At 41.5% G+C, this 22,350-nt stretch overlaps 1 protein-coding gene across 4 annotated transcripts; it reads right to left on the bottom strand.

Annotated features, from left to right (window-relative positions):
* Window positions 1–3,974: 3,974 nt before the first annotated feature.
* Window positions 3,975–22,078, bottom strand: WDR89 (WD repeat domain 89). 4 transcript variants are annotated; one of them, XM_075503779.1, is made up of 4 exons: window positions 21,997–22,022; window positions 21,465–21,550; window positions 17,753–17,892; window positions 3,975–5,615 (listed from the first exon to the last, which is right to left on the bottom strand). In XM_075503779.1, exon 4 carries the CDS (start codon window positions 5,582–5,584, stop codon window positions 4,415–4,417), a length of 1,170 nt encoding a protein of 389 aa, XP_075359894.1. In that variant the 5' UTR covers window positions 5,585–5,615; window positions 17,753–17,892; window positions 21,465–21,550; window positions 21,997–22,022; the 3' UTR covers window positions 3,975–4,414. The 4 variants fall into 4 exon arrangements, with proteins under 4 accessions (XP_075359894.1, XP_075359893.1, XP_075359890.1 ...); XM_075503778.1 differs by having other exon boundaries at window positions 17,753–17,806; XM_075503775.1 differs by lacking the exons at window positions 17,753–17,892; window positions 21,997–22,022 and adding an exon at window positions 22,043–22,078.
* Window positions 22,079–22,350: the final 272 nt, after the last annotated feature.

The following is a 22,350-nucleotide window of genomic DNA, read 5'->3' as shown; positions in this document are numbered from 1 at the left end:
GGCCCAGTGACAATTCTTTCAGGCTTCAGCTTTGCTGAATAACCGACACTGCCATTAACTGCATCCACACCGAACGCCCGTAATACGTGGGCTGGGCTCCATCCCGACAGGCAGGGTGCCTCACCACAAAGCACAAGACACGGCTACAGCAGCCTGCAGGTGCCCAGCTCCTAACACCGTTAAAAGCCTATTTCTGAGTCAGCACTTCGCATGACAAAATATATTGCTTCATATAATAGTATGACCTACAGAGCTACATAAGATCGCTAGCCAAGAGAAAGTCGTCATTCAAAAACATAGTATAAAGCTTGCACTTTATGTCTTTAAAATGTTTTACTGTATCAGCATCTTTGTTAATTAAGATTTTAATGTAGATATACAGTTATGTCCGTTTGAATACATAGGATACATGCCATATATAGTCTGGCCGCAAAATAACTTACGACTGACAACTGGCTAAATAAATTCCACCTAGAAATGAACTCACACCTTTAGATTTGTCAAATAATTTCCACCGCAATCCCAAAGTGTGGGTAAAATCCTACACTCTACTGAATAATTGCTGAAATTACCCACCGACGATGGGATGTCATCCTGATACGTCTTTTACTTGGAGAAAATGAAATAGTAAAACAGTACTTCAGGAAAAGGCAGTGTCGTGGTTTAACCCCAGCCAGCAACTCAGCCCCACCCAGCCACTCGCTCACTCCCTCCCAGTGGGATGGGGGAGAGAATCAGAAGGGTAAAAGTGAGAAAACTCGCGGGCTGAGATAAAGACAGTTTAAGAGGGAAAGCAAAAGCTGCGCACGCAAGCAAAGCAAAGCAAGGAATCCATTCACTCCTTCCCATGGGCAGGCAGGTGTTCAGCCATCTCCAGGAAAGCAGGGCTGCATCACCCGTAACGGTGACTTGGGCAGACAAACACCATCACTCCAAACGTCCCCCCCTTCCTTCTTCTTCCCCAGCTTTACATGGTGAGCATGATGCCATACGGTATGGAATAGCCCTTTGGCCAGTTGGGGTCAGCTGTCCCAGCCGTGTCCCCTCCCAGCTTCTTGTGCACCTGGCAGAGCATGGGAAGCTGAAAAGTCCTTTAGCATAAACTCTACTTAGCAACAACGAAAACATCCCTGTGTTATCAATGCTGTTTTCAGCACAAATCTGAAACATAGCCCCATAACAGCTACTATAAAGAAAATTAACTCTATCCCAGCTAAAACCAGCACAGGCAGCAAGCTCGTATTCAGCAGGAGCACACCTTAAACACAACGATGGCGAGCATGCAAGTGTTGGATTTTACTTACAGAGAAAAGAAAAAGAAACAAAGAGGAAATTTAGGAACATGCTAAATGCAAGTAAGTTTTTTCTCATTTGTTCACAGCAGGATCATCTCCTGCTGCTCAGAAACATTGTACAACAGGTTTGCTGTCGTCTCTGAATAAAGATGGACACCATTTTCTGCAGTTAGGGAGTCTATCTGGATTTTTGCTTTTCATTTACTGGAAAAAAATCTGATAGCGCTTCCGAAATTAAAGCTTCCCCTGGGGTTAAACAATTCACACAGTGACAATTTCTGAACGCCTGCTACTTGCACATAGTTTCAATTACCTAAGTTTTATAACAGTCAAATATGTTTCTTAAGAATGCCGAAGCCAACTTCCAGACATCAAAACTAACCTAAGAGATTAAATACAGTCAGACAAGTTAACCTGTCTAATGTCAAGTCTATTATTTTTATGATTACATACGTATTCTGCCTGTGCTCTGTGGTCTACGAAATAGTGGTTGCCATTTACAAAAGCAAGCCATGCTAATTACTTGTTAACATGTGGTTTCCATCTATGTTTATTTTATGGATATTAACCTGAAATTAAGTCAACACAAAAGAAAAAGAAAATAATCAAGTATTTTCAGAGGCAACACAAGCCTGAATCTCCTGACAGCTGCTGCGCTTTTGCAGAATTTTAAGATACATACATACATTTTTCCCCTCCCGTTGCTGTTTAAATTATGTATGTAAAAGAGAGAAACCAACTTTTCAGGGAAAAGCATGGCTTTAACTGTGATGGACATCGATTTGTTCTGTATCAATCTAATTCAGAAACAAGCTAACAGATACAGGTTGCATACTTCAAACACTTCAGTACCGCAACTCCCATCTCTGCTGCTTTAATTCAGAGATAGTTGGCAGAACACATCAGAATCCTGCTCAACAGAGACTTGAAAGCAAGCGGAGGCAACCAAAAGCTCCCTCGCTGCATTTCTGTATGTAGCACACAAAACTGTCTTCAAGAAATCAAGCGTTAGCCAGATCCAATGACCTTACTCCACCGAGCGTGTCAAGGTACCAGGGAAAGAGCGGATAAACACCTAAAAAGCAAGCTCTGCATCGTACTTGCAATGAAACAGGTCTCAGAAGCATCCTTTAGTTCCCCACCCCCAGCTACTGGGACTGAACCAAGTCAGGCCCGCGAGGGCGTTACGGTGAATTCAGAGGGGTTGGAAGCTTTCAGTCCACTCACTTCCAAAACTGTGAATTCCACAGAAACAGGCAGTAACTAGTGACCTGGGAGAATAAATCTTGACAGGGCACACGATCCAGGTGCGTCATAGCCCTGACACTCGCTGCCCAAGTTGTCTCAAAATAGCACAAAGTAATTTGAAAAGCAACAGATAAGGATGTTGGGCGTAACTTGAATTTAACACAAGTAATAAAAAAAAAAAAGTTGAGAGAAATGTGATTTTTAAATTGAAGCTGCACTTTCAAATAACCAGCAGTAACAAAAGCCAGTGAATCATCTTAATTATCACCAACAGGCAGACCCAAAACAACCATGGATGCATAGCTGTGGCTGAAAGACATTAACAGTTTGTAAAACATATCATGTGCAAACTTGATACTTCTGGTTGGGTAGGGTTCATTTCCAGAGATGATTAAGCCATCTTCAGCACAGCTGTAACCATATACTGGAGGTATCTTCTGTACCTCGGAAACTGCTTCTGAACTCCCAGATAATCCTCTGAACTTGACATTCAAACCTTGCTTTGAAAGAACTACCTATCCACCCTCAGGCAAAAAAAATAAAACCAACCCCTCTTAATTCCTTTGCCAACTATTCTCTAACATAGCAATTCTTAAATACTCTTGTGCTGTTTTGAGTTGTAGCCCACATGTTAACTACGGCGTAATTACCAGCCACCATTTGACTGCAATGGTCCTCAGAAGGCTGAAGGTAATTGCGTGTGCAGAGCCAGATGCACAGATTGTAGTCTGCCAGTGGAGCAGAATAAGCGTAAAGACTCAACCGTTTCAGAAGTACAGGGCAATTTTTGCACCACTTAATAGGTATTTGATGGAATACTAAAACAAAGCTGTTCTAGGGAGATGTCTAAGCATAAAGCCTCTCTGCAGAGAGAAACATTTCTTAAAGGACACACACTAACCTCCAAAAGCTTTTGTTAAAGTCTCCTCATATTGGTCTGTTACTCTGTAACTACAGTCTCAAAAGGCAGTGTTCATTTTTGGTTTTTAACATTCCCACTTAGCATGCGATAGTAGCTTATTTCAAATGTAGGATTTGGGATTTTAAGCACCACTGGTGTAATTACACCTATCAATTTCTTTAACCCACGGAAGATTTCCCCAGTCTTCCAGATGCACCCCTCTGACATGCACTTACCAGGAGAGAATGAAGCCGCTTGCAAGATTCTCGGGTATTTTCATGCAGGAAATATGCCCTAAATAATGCCAATTTAACGGTTCTCATGCACTTAAAAATTAGCTGCTTGGAATCACGTGTTCCTGTTTGGTTGAACACATTCATATCTTTGCTATGAAAAATATGGCTCTATCAACTGCTTCTTTATGAGCTTGTTATAAACCAGTGACATGACAGTGCAAAACAGTACTTATTTTCTGTTTCATCAAGAGGTAATTCCTTCAGGCATTAAGAAGCGACATAAAATCTTTTTAATGTATTGAGCAATTTCATTAAGTTCTCTGTAAAGAAAGCAAAATACAGCATGAAATACAAAAGCCTTTAAAACATGCCAGGGAATTTCAGTGGGAAGGTAACAAATTATGCAAGCCACAGGCCTGTATTACACATTAAAAATGTTGGCTGAGACATTAAACAACCACAGAAACATTTTTATATAATATGATTTAAAGATCTATTGTTCAAGAACTCGAGAGCAAACATTTACTCTTTGCTGATTAATACTGGCAACTTTAAAAAAAAAAAGGCAAACCAAAAAGAGGCATTCTTCTGATGACTGAAATACATTCCCAGGTAGAATGCAAGCATCGTAGTTCTTTCCACAGAACGCGTCCAAATAAAGCACAGCCAAGCATTGCCTGAGGGATTAAACACCAGGAGAACTCTACACAGCAGAGATTCCCCCTTTCAGAATTTCACTTCTTCCTGCTTTTGAGGGAGCTGTTGTGAACTCTTACTCTCTTCTGCACGGAAGAAGCAATCTTCATAGACGCTTTCTTTGCGAGGGACCTTTCCACAGCTCCGGGTTTCCATAGCAACAGCTGAGCATCCTCTCCACCCGTCAAAAGAGACTCATCTGTCAGGTTCCAGCAGAAAGAGCGAACAGCGGCCGAGTGTCCCCCGCAAAGGGTACCCACCAGGCTCAGTCCATCGGTGCTGCAGCTGATCAGGTGAATGTTTCCTGTGGACGTTCCCCCAATGAGAAAGAGTTTGTCCGCCTTTTCGTGGTACAAGCCACCTACTAGGTAATGCAAGCTGTCGTTTTCAATGCAGACTGCGTCTCTGACATCCAGCACATGCAATAGTGTTATTGGTTCTTCGGTATCTAACTGAGCAATGTCCCACCAACAAAATCCCTCATCGTGTGTCATGCAGTAGACCTGGTTATAATCTTTCCCAGACCAGCCAATAAAACTTACTGATGAATCTGAATTGCAAGTTGAGAGCAAAGCATCATCTTCGTTATCCTTGTTAATGTCAAACACATTAACCAACCCATCAGTTGACCCAGAAACTACCAAATTGGGTTTGGTAGGATGAAAACTAATTTTAGTGATGTCATCATTGTGACTTTCAGAATAGACTCCCAAGGGCTCTTTAGTTGCGCTGGCACAGTTCGTAATGCCTCTTGCATCCCAAAACACCAGAAACGTGTCCTTTTCAATTTCTTCTGTTCCAGCACAAATTATGAGATCGCTGCAGTTGATATCAAAACTGATGAAAACATTGGAAGGATAGCCACTAAATATCTGCACAGCCTTCTGAGTTGCTAAACGAATATCCCAACATTTTACTGTACCATCACTGCATGCTGAAAACACTATGCTGTCACACGCGTGTGCAAATCTGACTCCATTAAGTATCCCAGGACGGCTACTGTACTCCCACAGGAAGTTTAATGTTTCCCTGTTATATACCCTAATTGACTTATTGGAACACGAAACTGCCACAAAGCGACTGTTTTCAGATTGAGCAGGTTTGGAAAGGTCTATATCCAGTAAGTAAGCAGGTTCCTCACTTAGTGTAGAACGTTTTGCTATGCGCAGACTAGCAAGCTGCTCCTCAATCTTCTCCACTGCAGTCATCTCAAATGCTGTTCCTAACGTCGTCAGAAACCTGTAATAAATAAAAGCCAAAGTGACTTTTAATTATAACATTCTTAAATAATATTAGCTTTACAAATACGTATGAAAAAGCATCTTGCAAAGAAATGATGCATGAAGTAAAAACTCAATTATCCCCATGTCCTACCCACTACAACTTCATCTACAGAAACAGGGAACCAGAAAGGGCTCCCCGAGTTAAGGAGTTCAGTCTCTTGTAACTATAAGCACTATATCATATAATCCCCTTAAAAGATTAAATAGTCTGTCTGTGAATCCTGTGAAAGTCACTTAGCTAAATTTGCTTTATTATTTTTATAAAGTAAATAGTAAAGTGATGCTCTCCACAAGTGGGAAGAAAATGCAGTCATCACCACTACCTGAGGAGGAATAATTTTTGTTCTAGAAAGTTGCTAGGAGGCACAGCCCACGATTAGTTGCATCAGTACAACTGCAGGAGCCTTCTTAGGTGAACTTTTCAACTGAGGGATGCGCAAAGGGCAAGCAGAGAACAAGACCAAAATTACATAGACATACAGCCTGAAATGGCCCAATGAGATACATTTCACAAGTATTTAGGTGCCCAATGACGCACATAAACACCTGTCAGCGTACCATGGACCACCTAAACAGGCTACATGACATCAGTGGAATTCACTGGAATTAAGCACCTTTGCCTTTTTCATCAATTCTCCTGAGAACCGAAATGTTTTTTGAGCCTCATATAAAAGCACAGAACGCTGTCTTTTAGTGCAACTGACAAACATCTTCCCTTCACAGGCAATTGTTCTCTGGCACTCCTGAACCCTCCTAGAAACCCAAACTATTTCAGTGATGTACACAAATTCAAATTTTACCAAGCAAAGCCAACATTAAACAATATTGTCTCAATCTTCTCATACATAGATTCGCTTAAAAAAAAAAGAAGAAAGAAAAAAGTTCTTTCTGTAACACAAAGGAAAATTCCATTCTGTAATTGCAGTAAAGGTTTTCATCAATTTAGAGTCAGAACAAGTACTGAAGCATTTGAATTTAAAAGAGATATTTGCCATCATAAACAATACATGGTTTTAGTGAGTTCACAAACTACAACCATTTTTAAAAGAAAGATGTAGGTGGAGTATGTTAAGTGAGCATAACCATCCACATGAACAACTTCCGTTAAAATGACAGGTTCAATTAGACTACTCTTCTGTGTAAAAAACGAACATTGAGGGAATCACAGCAGGTTCTAAGGGGTCAACACGCCAGTGACTTCTCACTGGTACAGATATTTCAGGTAAAGCAGTACTCAAATATCTCCTTATTTCCTTAAGGACTAGGCCAGCACCCAATCCTAGTTACCACACGCATGAAACGACCCTTTTCGAAAAAATCCAAACAGAAATGGAGTAAAAATCAGGCAGACCCAGAATGCAAGAAAATATTCTCATGCCTTCCCAGCTGTCTGACCATAAATTTTTCTGCAAATTCTTCAGGCTGGATTTTTAGGGATGGAATGAGCAAGTTTCCATGTATTACTTGTTTTAGGGTAATTATTTTAACGGTCCATGAGAGACTAGCAACAAAGGAAGAGTTGCTATGACAAAACTGCATTCTGCTTTTTTTTCTTCTTGGTGTTGTTTGTAGTTTCAGGGTTTTGCTTTCCCTCCTCCTATGTGGTACATAGAAATATTCATGGCGCCATGTGACAAACGAGCAAATTCTTAAAAAACAGCTTAAGTAGGCACACTCATAAAAGCTTAATTCCCAAGTCACAAATAATCTCACTAAGCTATTTGCCTCAGTAATATCCTGACAATGAGGTCCCCAGGTTAATCTTCTACATCAAAGCAACCTTTCAGAGCACATCTACAAGTAATTTTTGCCATAAAATGCAGACATCCTGTGGAAACTCCTTTCCCCTCTGAAGAGAAGAAGTTCAACATGTTTTCTGGCATTAGCCTGCGTACAACCCTACCCGCAGAACCTGCTCCTTACTTACTTCTCTGGGTAAGTCCTCAAATGGAACAAGCTTTTACTAGAATTATTACATAAAGTGGACTGTTCTCAAACACTGCTCGCTACACTGTTCAAACACAAAACTATTAAACTTCCATGCAAGTTAATAATTGAAATTTAAGAAATAAAATATTTTCATATTATTAATAAGGACAACTTTTACTTAATCCAATTTACAGAACAATTACAATGGAAGCTTCTATTTCAATGCCATTTCAAAAACACATGCTTGCAGGTGGAGAAAGGAGTTTTCATAAACCAGCCATCCTGTAGTGCTATGGCTACAAAAAAAATTGGGTTCTGGCTGTAAACTTTTTGTAAGAAAAATGTAGTTTTCCAGACTGACCTGAATTTCAAGCTCTAAATATTCAGACTTTTTATACTCAAAAGGCCAAGTAAATTCAAACAGACATGTTCCTGACAAATGTCATCCATTTGGAAAGCAAGCTGCAGTCGTTTAAGTATTACTGCCTTTGATAGAGAATATTATTCAATGAGCAGATCCTACACACTGATGTCAGAGCTTTTACTGCTGGGGAGGTAAGGGCAAGGGAACTCTACAAGTACCTAGAAGTTGTAAAAAGCCAGAGTCTGCAAAAGCATGTTCATTCAGATCTAACAATATTTTCTGGGAAATAAAATTAGCCCAAGATAGCTCTTAAGCTTTTACCCCCGAATGACATAGGTACAGCTGTTCTGAAATACCAGAAAATGCTGTTCATGTTTCCAGATAGATGTGCAATTTATATCATCATGAAGCTGGAGGGTACAGTTTTCAATTCTGTTTCCACTGCAACAACTAAGAAGCTTTAAAATTGCATTTGATGGCAGCCAGGTTTTTGCTAAAAACTCAGTAAAATGTCTGCCCTAGTAAGAAAGTCTTCAGACTATTACAAAATTGTGATTGAAGGTTATATAAACAATTCATGCTCAAACTTCAGGGTGTAGCTGCCAGCCCTTCCTTTTCAGAAGGGGAAGTCACTGTTGTATTTTGATGGGAAAGTTTAAATGGCAGGAATAGGATCTGTGTTAAATTTACGAGACAAATAGGAAACAATGGTCTTCCAAACACAATAGAAGATAACTAAGCATTGGACTGCAGCCACCTACAAAGCACACGGTGCTCTGCACCACAGAAGCGAAGCACTTCTAGTTCAGCACTCCTTAACTTCAACAACACAGGTAATCTCTTTTGTTTCTGCCACAAAGAACCCTTTGGCAAAGTCAGTTATCTTTGAGACCTGACATACTTTGGATATAGCACAACAGCCAGTTGCGATGATCAATGAGGAAAACTGCTCATGCTAATGTGACAAACTGTCTGACACAAGGACGTCGTAGGGCGCAGACAGCTTGCTCTTGAACTGTTCCAGTCTCAGAAGACATCGCAGAGAGCACTCGCCAAAAACTCTTCCTTCCCCAAGGTACCTCCTTCGCTCAGAACGTGAGGCAGTTCATTAAATTCAGGTTCTTCACTTATTCCAACTCACAGTGGCCCACGGTCTGGATCTACAGTCTCAACACAGACAAAATCCAGGTGATGTTAAGGTGCCAGGAAAACAACGCCAATTGGATGACACAGGAGTATCTGGTGGAAGGTGTCTGGCTGTGGCTAGTCACTTGTGTTTGAAACACAAGTCCAGTCCCATTCTCAGTGATCACCATTCCTCATATGTAATGGCTGCAGCTCTCATCTGCATTCACATCTGCACCCCCTGAACAAGGTAAAGCCACCTTTTACAAACTAACCCTGAAACTTCTGTGTTCTTGTATCTAGTCCTCTGGAACTACATTCATGTGATCTTTTCTATTAATTAACTTCACCGTTACATGCAACCCCTGCACATCTCCTTGATATCACAACTACCAGAAACAATAAGCTTCTTGAAGGACGCTCAAAACCCATTACATCTTGGGAACTCAGAATAAATACAGTACTCTGAAATAACCTAAAATATTTTGACCTCCAGGGTCAAAATCCTAACAAGGCTCCTTTAAAAAAGAAATAAGCTTGATTTTTAGAATAGAAGGCACGATGTGGAAGGGATGCCAAAGAGGCAGGACAGGATTTTGAGATGCCTTTGTTAGGTATTTCTCACTAGTGGAGCGTGGAAACAACCACACAGCAAGACTAGAAGCAAACAGCCACAGGTGCCGAAAGCAGGCCTTTCCAACGACAGAGAAATGAAAGGTAAGCACCTATCCACACAAAGTAAACATTTAATATTGTCTCAGCATATACTGCTGTGCTCTTTGTGCACTATTCTAAACGTTGCAGTCTCAACTCAAGCCAACAGGCTCATGAGTCCTCTCCAATCCAGAAAGCCTTTCAAAAAATAAACCAGCAATTCGTAATTTATTTTCCTTCTCCTTTTAGTGGTGTACACGAGATGCTGCCAAATTGCATAGTTCTCATTTCCAAAAGGGAATGTTAGCACAACAACATATAGAAACATAAAATTACCTCTCTGAAAAATACCTTGGAAAATGTGGGAGAAATGGAACTTTGTCAAAGATTTAATCAGTAACGTAACAGTAACTTACAAGTAGGAGGGTAGCAACACGTAATAAAAATGAAAAAAACCTGTAGTTTTGGCAATCTTCTCTGCAGAGGTCAAATACCAAAAATAGCAAGGGATTTGAACAGCAGTAGATGAAAATCTTGCACTGTTCTTTCCTACTATAAACAATACAAACAGACCCTCCCTTTATTTTCACGATTATTAAAAGTTCAAGAACAAGCTAAGAACAAACCTGAAACTCTGGGAAGTGGAAAGCAATTCATGCATGCAACATTACATGTGGTTTGCATTTTAAAACAAAAACGCAAAGCGCAAGGTTGGCCGAGGAGAACGCATTAGTACGCTGCACTTCACTAATGCAAAATGCCTTTAGAGACCTCTCCTCACTGGCACCACTTCACAACAGAAGATGGATCAGCCAAATGATCTAAGCACTGAGGGGAAGCACAAAACACCCATCAGGCATGCATAATTTCTGCAGAATACAAACGCCTATAGTTGATTTTGTTATTTTACCAAAGCAGAGAGGTAAGGTGTTTTTCCAGCATTCCCACAAAGCCATTTTAAGGCAAAGAGAACAGCATTTAGTCTAGCAAGCGGGAAGGGAATAAGATGCGCAAGAGGCTACGCTAAAGTGCAGAGACAAGATGTAAACTGCCAAGAGAATTATTTCATCCTTTCAAATCAGCTACGTCTAGCTTCCAAATGTAAAGCACAGCAAGAAAAAAAACTCCACGTAATTTTGCATTTGCAGTACACAGAAAAATATTGTATCAAGAGAGCAGAAAGGAAGAAAAAGATAAAACACTGCCGCAACAAAGTCTATGGGAAGAGCAAAAAAAATTAGGTCTACCCAACTATCTGCCTTCTATGAAATCAATTCCTACCCTCCCACCAGTACGGACCTTGGGGGTACAATCCTGTTCAGCAATGGAGAGAAGAGCTGTAGGTGGGACAGAGAACCAAGGAAATGGCCTTAAACAACAGTATTGGTTAGAGGAAAAAAGTAAGAGTCAGAGCTAGGAGAGAACAAAGGGAAAAAGTCACAGATGCTCAGTGCTTTGGGGTTCAATGATTTAAAACAAAGGAAACTACAACTTTTATGTACTCATCTTTTGGGGGCATAAGCAGGTGTTCATGTCAATACAGAAACAAACCCTCTTTTTGAATATTATACCAGATATCCATAGACAGAGAACACAGAAACAACTTTTGGATTTGACCAGGTGTAGTTTTAAATGCATGAATCATATAAACCATACATTGAATATTTTCATCAAAATAAAACTTTTAAAATTAGTTTTTTGGTGTAAGATTTTGCATTGCAACCAGAAAGACCTATTCTGATTTTGCATCCAACACTGGAAAATATGGTCGAGGCAGGCAAGATTTAGAAAATTTAGGCATGCCTTCAGGTCCAAATTGCAATGAATTAACATTCAAACTTGAGTAACTGAAAGCCTATTGATATAAATTCATGAACCAAAAGAGATGGTAAAGAGCTGCAAAGGACCCAGATGAAAAGCCATCATAAGAAAAATTAAAGTGTAGAACAATCCAATGTACAATTAAAAAAATTCAAATAAGCCAGAAAACACCATACAAAACTATAAAAAATGCTCAAATTACTAATTTTGGCTTCAAATTTAAGTCAAAATTATTAAAATCTGATGCTCAGATAGCTAAACTACCTTCTCTAGAACAATTTAGGAGCCCCTAACATAAAACATGGGAAGCATAGTTTCTAAATAATCTAAGAAGCTATGTCAAATGTTATTTCAAACACGTTTGAGAATTTTCCCTTTTCAGTCTTCATCCAATTCCATTCTAGTGACACAGACCTACTAACAGAGGAGCAGCAAAGTAAGCTCCCTGTCACCAAAATCACACTGACATGAGCGACGGGATCCAATTGAGAACTTTCTTGTGAGGGGGAGGTTTCCTAGTAGAGACCTTACCAGGTAGAGGCTGTTGTTGCATCCAGGTGTTGATGAGGTGGTCATCCAATAAAGGAGACTGCAAGAGTAATAAGAGGATAAGAGATGCTCTATTTTACTCTCAAGACTATTCTCAGATCAAGCTGACAGAAGCTGCAGCAGAAGCAATCCTATTTTATACAGGCAGATCTGAAAGATTATCAGGCAAAGGTTAAATTACAGAAAGAGATACTGTAATCGGGACATTTATCTTCTAAATTCTATATAGTCTCCTTTATTTTTGTAAAGAATACTGTATTTAAAAACACTCTGTGAAAGCTAATCTAGCCTAAATTGCACGCTCATGGCCTCTGAACAGGTAAACGACAAACTCCACATCTTCAGGTGGATTCTACAGAACAGGCAAGAGCTGCCAGGAAAATTGTCCTAGCACTGGGCTTTGGTTTTTGCACTGGAGCAAGTCTCCGAGATGGGGGTCAAATATGAGGTTTGTATCTACTGCTCCTCCCTTCTCCCCTCTCCTCCCAGGCACAGACAGCACCTAACCTGTACTCCAGCCCAGCACGCTAACAACTTATGGGGTGAGGCATCCAGATCACCACCTAAAAGAAGGGCAAGCATCTACCAGGGAAGCCATAGCCAGTTCTGTGACACTCACCCTTCCTCTAACAAACAACTACTCCTATGCTGAGACCCAGGATATTGGTTAACACCCCCACGAGGAACAGAAGGTGGACCATGTGTGCACAACAGCTCCAGAAGACTTCACTGTCCAAGTGCTATGCAAACATCAATGCTCCCAACTTCAGCAGATGCTAGGTAACTCACAGCTTCAGAACACGGCATCTTTGTGTCCTGGTGTCCATCTGTAATGTAACCACAGCTATTCAGCCAACCCGCTGCAGAGCTTGAAGGGAATCCAAGTCTCAGCCTTCTGCCTTTGTGCTTATCTCACTAGACCACAGTGACCACAGAAAAGTAATTTCCTTTCTCTTGTGAGCACCTCCCACCATAGACACCATATTGACCTTACTTTTTGTAACCACAAACATAGGAAAGAAGGCACAGAACTAATCAATCTCTCGATTATGTACAGCCAGCAACTGCTGGAAATCAAATACGTAGGGTACAACATTCTCCTGCGCGTAGTACTAAGTTTTTCTCCACTCATATTTCTTCAGTATAACCATGAGCAGCTACGAGAAGGTTCATACCTTTCTCTGAACTATTGCTCAAACGCCTCCTCACTAACAGCATTTTCTTTTGTTAAAAGGTCAAACAGCTTGCTGTTTGACTTGGCACTAGAGCTATGCACCAAGATGGTCATCTCATCGAAAAGGAAGACAGAAATAAAGCTATTCGTCCAAGTGGATTTGAACAAGACCCTGGCCTACAGACACTCACTATTCCTGATTCTGGCAGAACAGCTTACTAAGTAATTCTCAGCAAGCTGCAAAATTCACTCTTTACTTTCTTAATCAGTGAAACAAAGACAGTATTTGCCTAACTCGTAATACTTGTGTACACAAACATTAGTAAGTACAGTCAGCAGCAGCCTTTGAAAGAAAAAGCCTTGTTCTGAACATCTACGCGACAAGATATAATGTGAAAGTCACAGTAACACTGGAATGCTCCTGCAAATTCCACAATCGAAAAGTGCTTCAACGTCCTTTCAAGTTTGGGATTACAAGAAAGGACTCCAAGAGAGATGATTTTCAGGGCCATTTTAAGCTGAACAAAACCACCACATGAATGGGCAACCCCAATGATCCACCCTACAGAGAAAGGTGAAAGGAAAAAATTACTTACGCAGCTGCATGAATAATTTAGTGACTCTGAAATAACACCATTTATTTCCTTCAATTTAGACACTGCCACTTGGTACCAACATCCTCATATAAAAAAACCTGGAAATAAGTAAGAAGATTCTTCCCAAATATTAGTAAATCTTGCTGAAATTCTTCCAAAGAATTTGTTTCTACACCACAGGAAGCCTGGGAAATTTCAGCCTAAATTTAGCAGCAACAGGAATAAAAGGATATAAAGAAACTTAGCTACAGCAGGAAAAATAGCTCCTACTACCACACGCTGGTGCCAAAATACCTATAATGGGATAAAATGTTTTATTTACCAGAATACTTTAGAAGTTCTTTCACAACAGTAATTTAGCTTAAGTACACTTCGTTATGAGAGCTCATTCTTCAAAACACAAGACTATTATGTTTTCAAAACTCTTTTCTTAAAAACCCGAGCTTAAATCAGCTACTACAGTTCTCATCTTCACTAGGGATGTTGCTGGTGAACTGATAAGAAGATACTCCTCTACATGTGCAGATGTGGCACCAGTATTTTCCAAACACAACATTCGTGAGCTTGGCAATTTTTCACACTACGCTAACATCACTGCCTAAGCAGTTCTCTGCAGTTCCAGATGTACTGCGCAAGCACAAACATCTGTCAAGCCTAAGCAGGGGAAACGGCTTCTCATTTTCCTCATTTGCTTCCCCAGGAACGTGCAGATCACTAAGATATCTTCACCAGTCACATCCTACAATATCCATTTTTTATATTTAGCTAATCCAGAACATCACCATGTCAAGGTAATTTGTCAGACCCTCTCCAGTATCAAGCAACAGGAGAAACTGGAGATCCTTGTGTGCCCATGACAGTGCACAGACTATCAATTTCCAAAACATGCTCTTTGTGCACAGCCTGACAGCTGGAGGCTCTACTGAATCCTTATCACGCCCTAAGCTCAATTTTCAATGCTTTGTAGCAGACAAAAGGAAAAGATGTCATCTAAGTGACAACAGTAGGATGAAAGAGGCTGAAATAAAGGGTTTTAGAGCTATGTTGACTCTATCCTGTTTAAGAGTTTGCCTTTCAGTCTCCATAAAAGATGCTGAGGCATCAAGTATGGGCACATTGTACCCATGCGAGGCATGCTCGCCAGCTCTTTCTTTTCAAGAGCCTTTAGACAGTGTTTAAACTTGAACCATATATAGCACTCCAGTACTAGCTTCACCAATGCCATACACAGATAAAAAAATAATTTTTTCCCTTTTTATAATATCCAAGTGCACGGGGATTTTCCAGCTTGCTGCACTGGAAGTTCACGTTCAACTGCTTTTTCACTACGAGAGTGATTTAGGACTCAAGTCATAAGACATGGAATCGTGGACAAAAGAGCAGGCATGTAAGTATTGATACTCTACTGCTTTCTGATCAAGAAACCTACTGTATGGAGCAACACAGACAATCCCTGCTGGCAGATCACAACAAAAATCATATGCTTTTGTTAGCAGCACCCACGAACCCCTAAGACCTGGGTGGGGAATTTATTTTTCTGAGATCCACAAAGACCTTTCCAACATCTTCGGCAGACAGCGCTGCCCCAAAAGAAGACAAAGATAAAAAACAAAGTCAAGAGCTTTATGCATTTTAATAACCCTGCTCTCAAGCCATGTTTGTTCTCAATGCTTTAGTCAATCCGTATTTCACAGGGTCATAGCAGGTTGCCAGCGGGGCTCTTTGCTGAAGCCAATCTCTTGATAACTAAACCATCAGCAAGCGCAGAGGAGGACGGGTTAGATGATCCAGGGAATGGACTGTTTATTTTACAAGGAGTAGCTGGGATGCTTTGCCTTGTATAGCTTGGCAAAGACAGACGCTGAAATGGGATACAATTACTATCTACAAATACATCAAAGGAATAAATGCTGAGGAGGGAGGGGAGCTACTCAAGAACAATACTGGCACAATGGTTTAACAGTATAAACTGACCATAAATAAAATTCAGAGCAGAAATTATGAAGTTTATCTTTCAAAATAGTTTCCAATTAGAACACTGGGGGCAAAAACTTTGGCTGTCTTCATCTGCTTTAATAACTTCATCAGCCTGGCACCCACAACTAACTGCCCTTGCACAGCAAAGAACACAGACAGGAAGGCAGGCTGAAAAACAAGCAACTACAAGATAAGCTGGCTCATCATTTCTTTCTGGAAGATACCACATTGTCAGATGGACAAGAGCAAGACACAACATTTGCTTACTGCATAGTTTCAGCAGCAGTATTAAGGCCGTACTAAGAGGGTATGTACACAGAGAGAATGCAACTTCCAGCTTACGGTGGCTTCCTCTCCCCATGCCCCTGAAATTGTTGGGATAAAAGTCTACGGACTTGAGCATGCCCCTCCAAACAGCCACATCTTTTTGCAAAGACTGTTGTGGGGGAAATGCAATGCCTCCCTCTCAAATTTGAACGTTTATCAGTCCCTGTCATGTAGAACTGAAGGCTTTTTGTCCTGCAGTGACTGCATCTCTCCGTGCAACATAAAGATGACATCAGCGTAGCTGAGAACGCGTGCACTGAGGCAATCGCCCAGCGAGTTGGAAGTGACAGGGGTGTCCGGCGACAGAAGCTGTTATTTCGCACTCAGCCCACTTGATGTCACTAATGACCACCACTCACGAACGGCTCCATCGCTCTGTGAGGACCTGCAGGCACAGATTTAGACCACGCAATTCAGAAGGAGAGCACTTACTCTTTTTATTACATCTATATATGCCTCCACTAATTTTAATCGGTTAGGATAAGCTAATTGTCTCCTTAATAGAGTGGCATTCAAGGAAACAAAAGCTTACTTTAGAGTGCAAGGCATAGGAAATAAGCCTGAAGTACTGCAAAGAATGTTATTAAGGTACCAGCATTTTTTTCTTCCTTTTAAAAGCCTCAGTTCCTCAAATCAGACTGTTAATCAAAAATCACAGCCTTCACTCAGAACTGTCTAGCACCAAAAACTGGTGAAGAAAAAAACCCCAAATTCAACTACACTGCAACTTTTTCCTTCTGATCTGTCAAAGAGATTAAAAATAAGTTACACGCTCTTTTTTAAAGTCTCATTTTTGTGAATTCAATTCAGAGGTTTTGATCTCTCAGACTCCACGATAACGCAAGATGTGACTCTCATATTTCCATGCAATGGACACAGAAGCATACAAGAAACAACTGACTTCTGTGCATTTGTATTTGCTCTCTAAGCATCCAGCAAGTGTTAAGTCCAGAAACACCCATCGCTAAACTTTCCCAGGGAAGGAGGGAACAAAAGAAATCCAACAACTAAAAAACCCCTTCCTCTCTCAATCTGTTACGCTCACGTTTGGCTCTTATGAACATTCCTGAAGCAGGAACGTTCAATACACATACATGGCAATTGTTATCTGAGACATTAAACCACTAGAATTCATTTTTTCCTTAAATCTGTTTTTTCCCCTTTCAAAACTGGGTCATGTACTGCCTTGGACATATTGACAGATATTGAGTAAACTAAAATCACCTTCACTTACCTCAAAAAAATCCTCCACAAACTGTATACAAAACTCAAGTAAGTCAGGTTTGCTAGTAAAAGAGCTGTACGTTTCTAAACAAGAATTTTTGCTTTCACAGCCATCTGCTTATCCCTTCTGATTCCACAAAGCAATAATAACACTTAATTCCAGCTCTCTCAGTCATTCCCATAGCAACAAATATACACAAATGCTTATTAATAAAAGATCCTCAAATTATTGACAAGTGATCAACATCTGAAGCTTCCTATTACAGCTACCGCCAGCATATAATCCCATCTAGCAAGCAGTTTACCAATTTTACCTAAATGCTGGGTTGTCTTTCACCAATTTAACTGCTTACCAGTTGTACAGCACATCTTCTTATTTTTAATGAGAAGCTGAGAAATGGTTTTGCCTTGAAATAACAGTCACGGGAAAAAAAAAATCACAGTAGTTACAGCTAGCTGCAGAGAGAGGTGCAAGTGAATAGTTGCTAATCAACTAAAAAAAACAGAGAAAAAAGATGAAGATTCTGCTAAAGAAAAAAAAATTGCAAGAAAGTCGATTAACATTTTCAAATTGAATCGCTGCTATACACAAGCACAATACAGCAAAAAACCCATTTTACTTTAAAGCTAGTTTTTTTGAGTCAGTTAGTTTAACCCAGCATAAGAACTATGAGTATTTTATGCACCTGTTTTTTCGCAGATAAGATTCAGTTGCTATGTTAAAAGACGGACTTCCAGAACCCTTTAGTTTTGATTTTTCATTAAGTTCTCGTTAGCTGGAAAACTGGAGTATTAAAGAAAAATAGCAAGTGCCCTTATAAGGCCACAGTGAAGTCTTATATAAAACAAGTCTCAAAGAGCAAAACAATAGGCACTAAGAGATTTTAAAATATTTTCATTTCTCTTATCTGTTGCAACTTTTAGTCTGAAACTAACCATTAAGGTCACCTCAAAACATTTTCAAGAATACAAATAGTGTAATAAAAATAATAACAAAAATCTGAGAATATTAACAGTCTGCAAGAAGTGCCTTCAGACTAATGTGAAAAGGGGAGATAAATTTCTGTAAAGTCTGTAAAGGATATAAACAACAGTACAGATGGTTTGTCTTGCAAAGGAGATCAGACTAGATAATGCAACAGTCCTTCTGGACTTAAACACCTGCCATAAATGAAACAGAATAAAAACATACCAGACTGAAGAGTTTTTAAGAAAATATTAATGTGAACCTGTTAAAATGGACAGCTGTGCAATATTTGCTTCCTGCCACTACTTACAAAATATTCTGATTGTTGAAAACGCTCGAATATCCTGTAGGGCCTAGACACAGGACAGAAAACACATTCTATGCTGGGATCTTCAGAACAACCTAATGAAATTACTTAGTATTTGTCCTGCAATTTGAGAACGATTTTTTCAGTGCTATAGATTGGCTTACTTTCTTCTTCCAGTGAGCTATCCACCCCTACCTCCTGCTTTGTTCTCACTGAAATAGTTTGTTGAAACTTGCATTGAAGTATCAGCTAAGGCAAAAATACATCACAGAAACAATCCATCCAATCTACTGAAATTGGATGAAATCTACTGAAATCTACTGAAATCTTGCCATCTGAAGGCAAGATTTTAGTGCCAGACATCCTTCACTCCCAGTCTAAAGTTTTATCTACCAAAGCAACAATCTTCTGCATACAATTTCACAGTCCCTCCCATTTATTTTAGAAGCTAATACAACACACCCTGCTCGGTCACATCCATGCACCAAGTTACGTCCACATCTATTTAACTAACCAACCCTAAATTAAATGTTCTAAGCTTCTTTACGGACTGCACTGAACATGTCCCATCTCTCCCTGCTGACTGCACCAGCCCCCCAAATTAACAAAACGTGCTTCTGCCAGATCAGAACCAGCAACAACTCTGCTTAGTTTGCAGGTACAAAGTGCTGAGGTAGAGCTGTCCTTTCTGTGGGCTTCAACAGCTGCAAGCGGGAAGGAGGGAGCAGTCTGAAGGCAGCTTAGAGGGGAAGAAAGGGAGAGGAAAAGGAGGCGGCAAAAGGAAATAAGAGAGGACAATGCACCAGCAAGAATTTATTTAACACTTCTGTTAAAGGAAGAGACAGTACAGGAACATGAGAAGGGGAAGAGCTATGGGAGAAGTGGATAGTGGGTCAGTGGGTCAGAAGTGGAACGTGTGAAGAGGGCAAAGGCAGGTTTGAAGCTGAACTTCCCAAACCCATGTGGCTATAGGCAACACGCTCTTTTCCTGCCTTTCGTATGTCCTCTATTGTCCATCTTGCACCTAAACTGCTTGTAAGCCACAAAATACACTCATCTCCAGAACCTAGCCTTGCCAAGTCTCCGATTCATAAGTCTCAACGCTCTTTTTTTATGTCTGGTGTGAAACCCACTAACAAACATCACACAGGAGAAGCTGACCCCCACAGAATATGTCTTTTCACCCACCAATTAAAACCAAGCCCTAGATGTCCGCACAGGCAACTTTACATCAACAAGGCTAATCAGCACGGTAGTGCTGATTTCCTTCCGCTTTGATTTTTTTCAGAAAAGCTCAGAAATCACATTATTTGTACAGTTACAGTAAAAGCATGTCAAAGCTGCAGAACCCAGCTAGGAAGTGCTGCCAGCACATAATGACAGCAGTGTGGTTTTACACAAGACCTTCCACACAGTCAGGTACAGACCAGACCCTCGGGCCACCCAGCAAAGGATCCTTGTCCTCAAGACTGAAGCAGTGAAAGAAAAGAAAAAATAAAAAATAAAACCAAAACATCTTGTACTCAAGGCACTTAAAAAGCTACCTGAACATCGTTGACCATCCCATGTACAGCAGAACTCTTATGGGGCAAAAAGGAAAAACATTTTTGCCAGAAAGTCGGAGCAACAGCCACAAGAAACAGCCAGGCCCCACGTCACAGCCTACGTATGCAGAGGCTGCCGAGGAGTCCTAGGGCCATCTTTCCTACAGGGCTGTTCCTTGCCCCCATAGAAAGACATTTGGAGGAAAATTCAAATAGCTACCCTAGTCTTTAAGCCTGAACAAACAGAAACCAACATATAAACTTTAGGCAAGCATTACGTAAAATCAGCACCTAAAAAGCAATCCTTGGGATACACATGAGCAACTGAAAAGGTTTCTGTTCTGCTGACAATGATAATTATCTTACAGGAGCTGCTCTGCACACACACTTCACTGAACCTGACAACTGCTCTCAAACAGGAAACCCATTTAAAATATTAGGAAATAAAAGGCATTAACATATAGATTAGTTCTGAGAACAAAGTTTTTTACAGGCCAAAAAACCAGCATACGAAGAAAAGACCTTGTGTTTCTGCATTCTTCCAAATATACAATACATTTCTAAGGAAAATTAATTTGGAATTATAGAATGAGTCCTTAATGTAACACAGCACTGACAATTCTACTCCCTGTATTTTGTAGGAAAAAGTTAATTCTCCAACATAGCATATTTTGAAATGCCTGCTGATTATACAACATATCACTTAAGGACATATGTATTACAGCTTTGGCAGTAGTTTCTCTATTTTTTTTCTTCAAAAACATAAAAAAAGTTTCTTTTCACTTTTTCCCAGGGGAATAAAACAAGCAAACAAAAAACCCCAAATCAAACCTGTTATTTCTTCTTCTGACCTTTTCCAGATTTTTTTTGTTGTTGTTTCAGACTGTTACTATTATTAAAAAAGATCCCCATCTTCACCAAACCTAGGTGAGGTCAGCTGGAACTTACCAGCATCACTTCTTAATAAACATACTTTATCTGCCAATACAGGTCCTAACTTTAACCCTGACAGCCCCTAAGTGGCCAGTCACAACTCTAATCAGATGTGCCTGCCCAGATTAGCAATACACTGACCCAGCCCTCACGGCAGGCTCAATCCTAGCCCAGTCTCTACCAGACACAGCACCAAAGCTAGAAAGGCCAGTGTCAACCCTCCGCCTGCCCTCTACCCCCTGTTCAGAGTGCTCTGAGAGCACGGTTAGTCTTTCCAAGATTCCAGGTTTCACTGAGTAACAGGATAAACTCACAGACTAAGTCGAGTGTTTTTATTCACGCTTTACCAGCGACACAGACAGCATCACTATCACCAAAGCAATAGACGCTCCAGTTTAGCCTAATGGAAAAAGAAAAGACAACAGTGAGGGAACGAAACTTCAGGAGCTCCCCCCCTTTCTCCTCCCTGCCGCGCAGGGGATTACACACACCAAGAGATGTCCAACCCCCATGCACAGGGGCATCTCTGGGCCGTTGCTCTCCCAGCCCAAACCACCCGCCCTGGGCAACCCCCACCCTCCCCCACCACAAACCCCACAGGAGCCGCCCCCCCACCCCCCAAGCCTCAAGAGAGGGACTCCTCCCCTAACAACTCTCCACAGAGGACCCCCCGCCCCGCCCCGGCCCCCTCCAGAGACGATCCCCTCAGAGGCACACCCCCCTCCCCGCCCTCCTCACAGCAGCGCCCACACGGAAGCCACTGCCCTGCCCCCTCGCCCCAGAGAAACCCCCCACCCCCGCGGCGGCCTTACCCCGGCCCGGTCCGGCCCCTCCGGGGGTCTCTACCCCGGCCCAGCCCCTCAGAGCCGCCCCCGCCCGCCCCGCCGCGCACCACAACCGGCCGCCGCCGCGTGCGCGCCGCTCCGCCCCGCCCCCTGTGGGCCCCGCCCCCGGAGCCCTCCCCAGCCACCCCATTGGCTGCTCCGGCCGCTTCGCCGGCAGCCATCTTCCTCCTTGGCGGCGGGGAAAGGAAGCGACGCAGAGGAAGGGGATTGGTGCAGGCGGCGGAGGGGGCGTGGCGCCCTGCTCTTCAATCGCCATAACTTTATTGGCTCTCGGCGGTGGCGCGCTGCTCACGGAGAGCCCCGCCCCGTTGCCACGGCACCGGGGGTGGAGCCTTCCCCCCTGGCAGCGCGGGCA

The sequence above is a fragment of the Mycteria americana genome, chromosome 5, assembly GCF_035582795.1.
Source record: "Mycteria americana isolate JAX WOST 10 ecotype Jacksonville Zoo and Gardens chromosome 5, USCA_MyAme_1.0, whole genome shotgun sequence".
NCBI classification, from domain to species: domain Eukaryota; kingdom Metazoa; phylum Chordata; class Aves; order Ciconiiformes; family Ciconiidae; genus Mycteria; species Mycteria americana.
Note: the sequence above shows the minus strand (reverse complement) of the source record. Positions and strands in the feature narration are given on the sequence as shown.

Excerpts from the sequence above, each read along its gene's own strand:
- WDR89 (XM_075503775.1), bottom strand. The coding sequence starts at position 5,584 with ATGACTGCAGTGGAGAAGATTGAGGAGCAGCTTGCTAGTCTGCGCATA.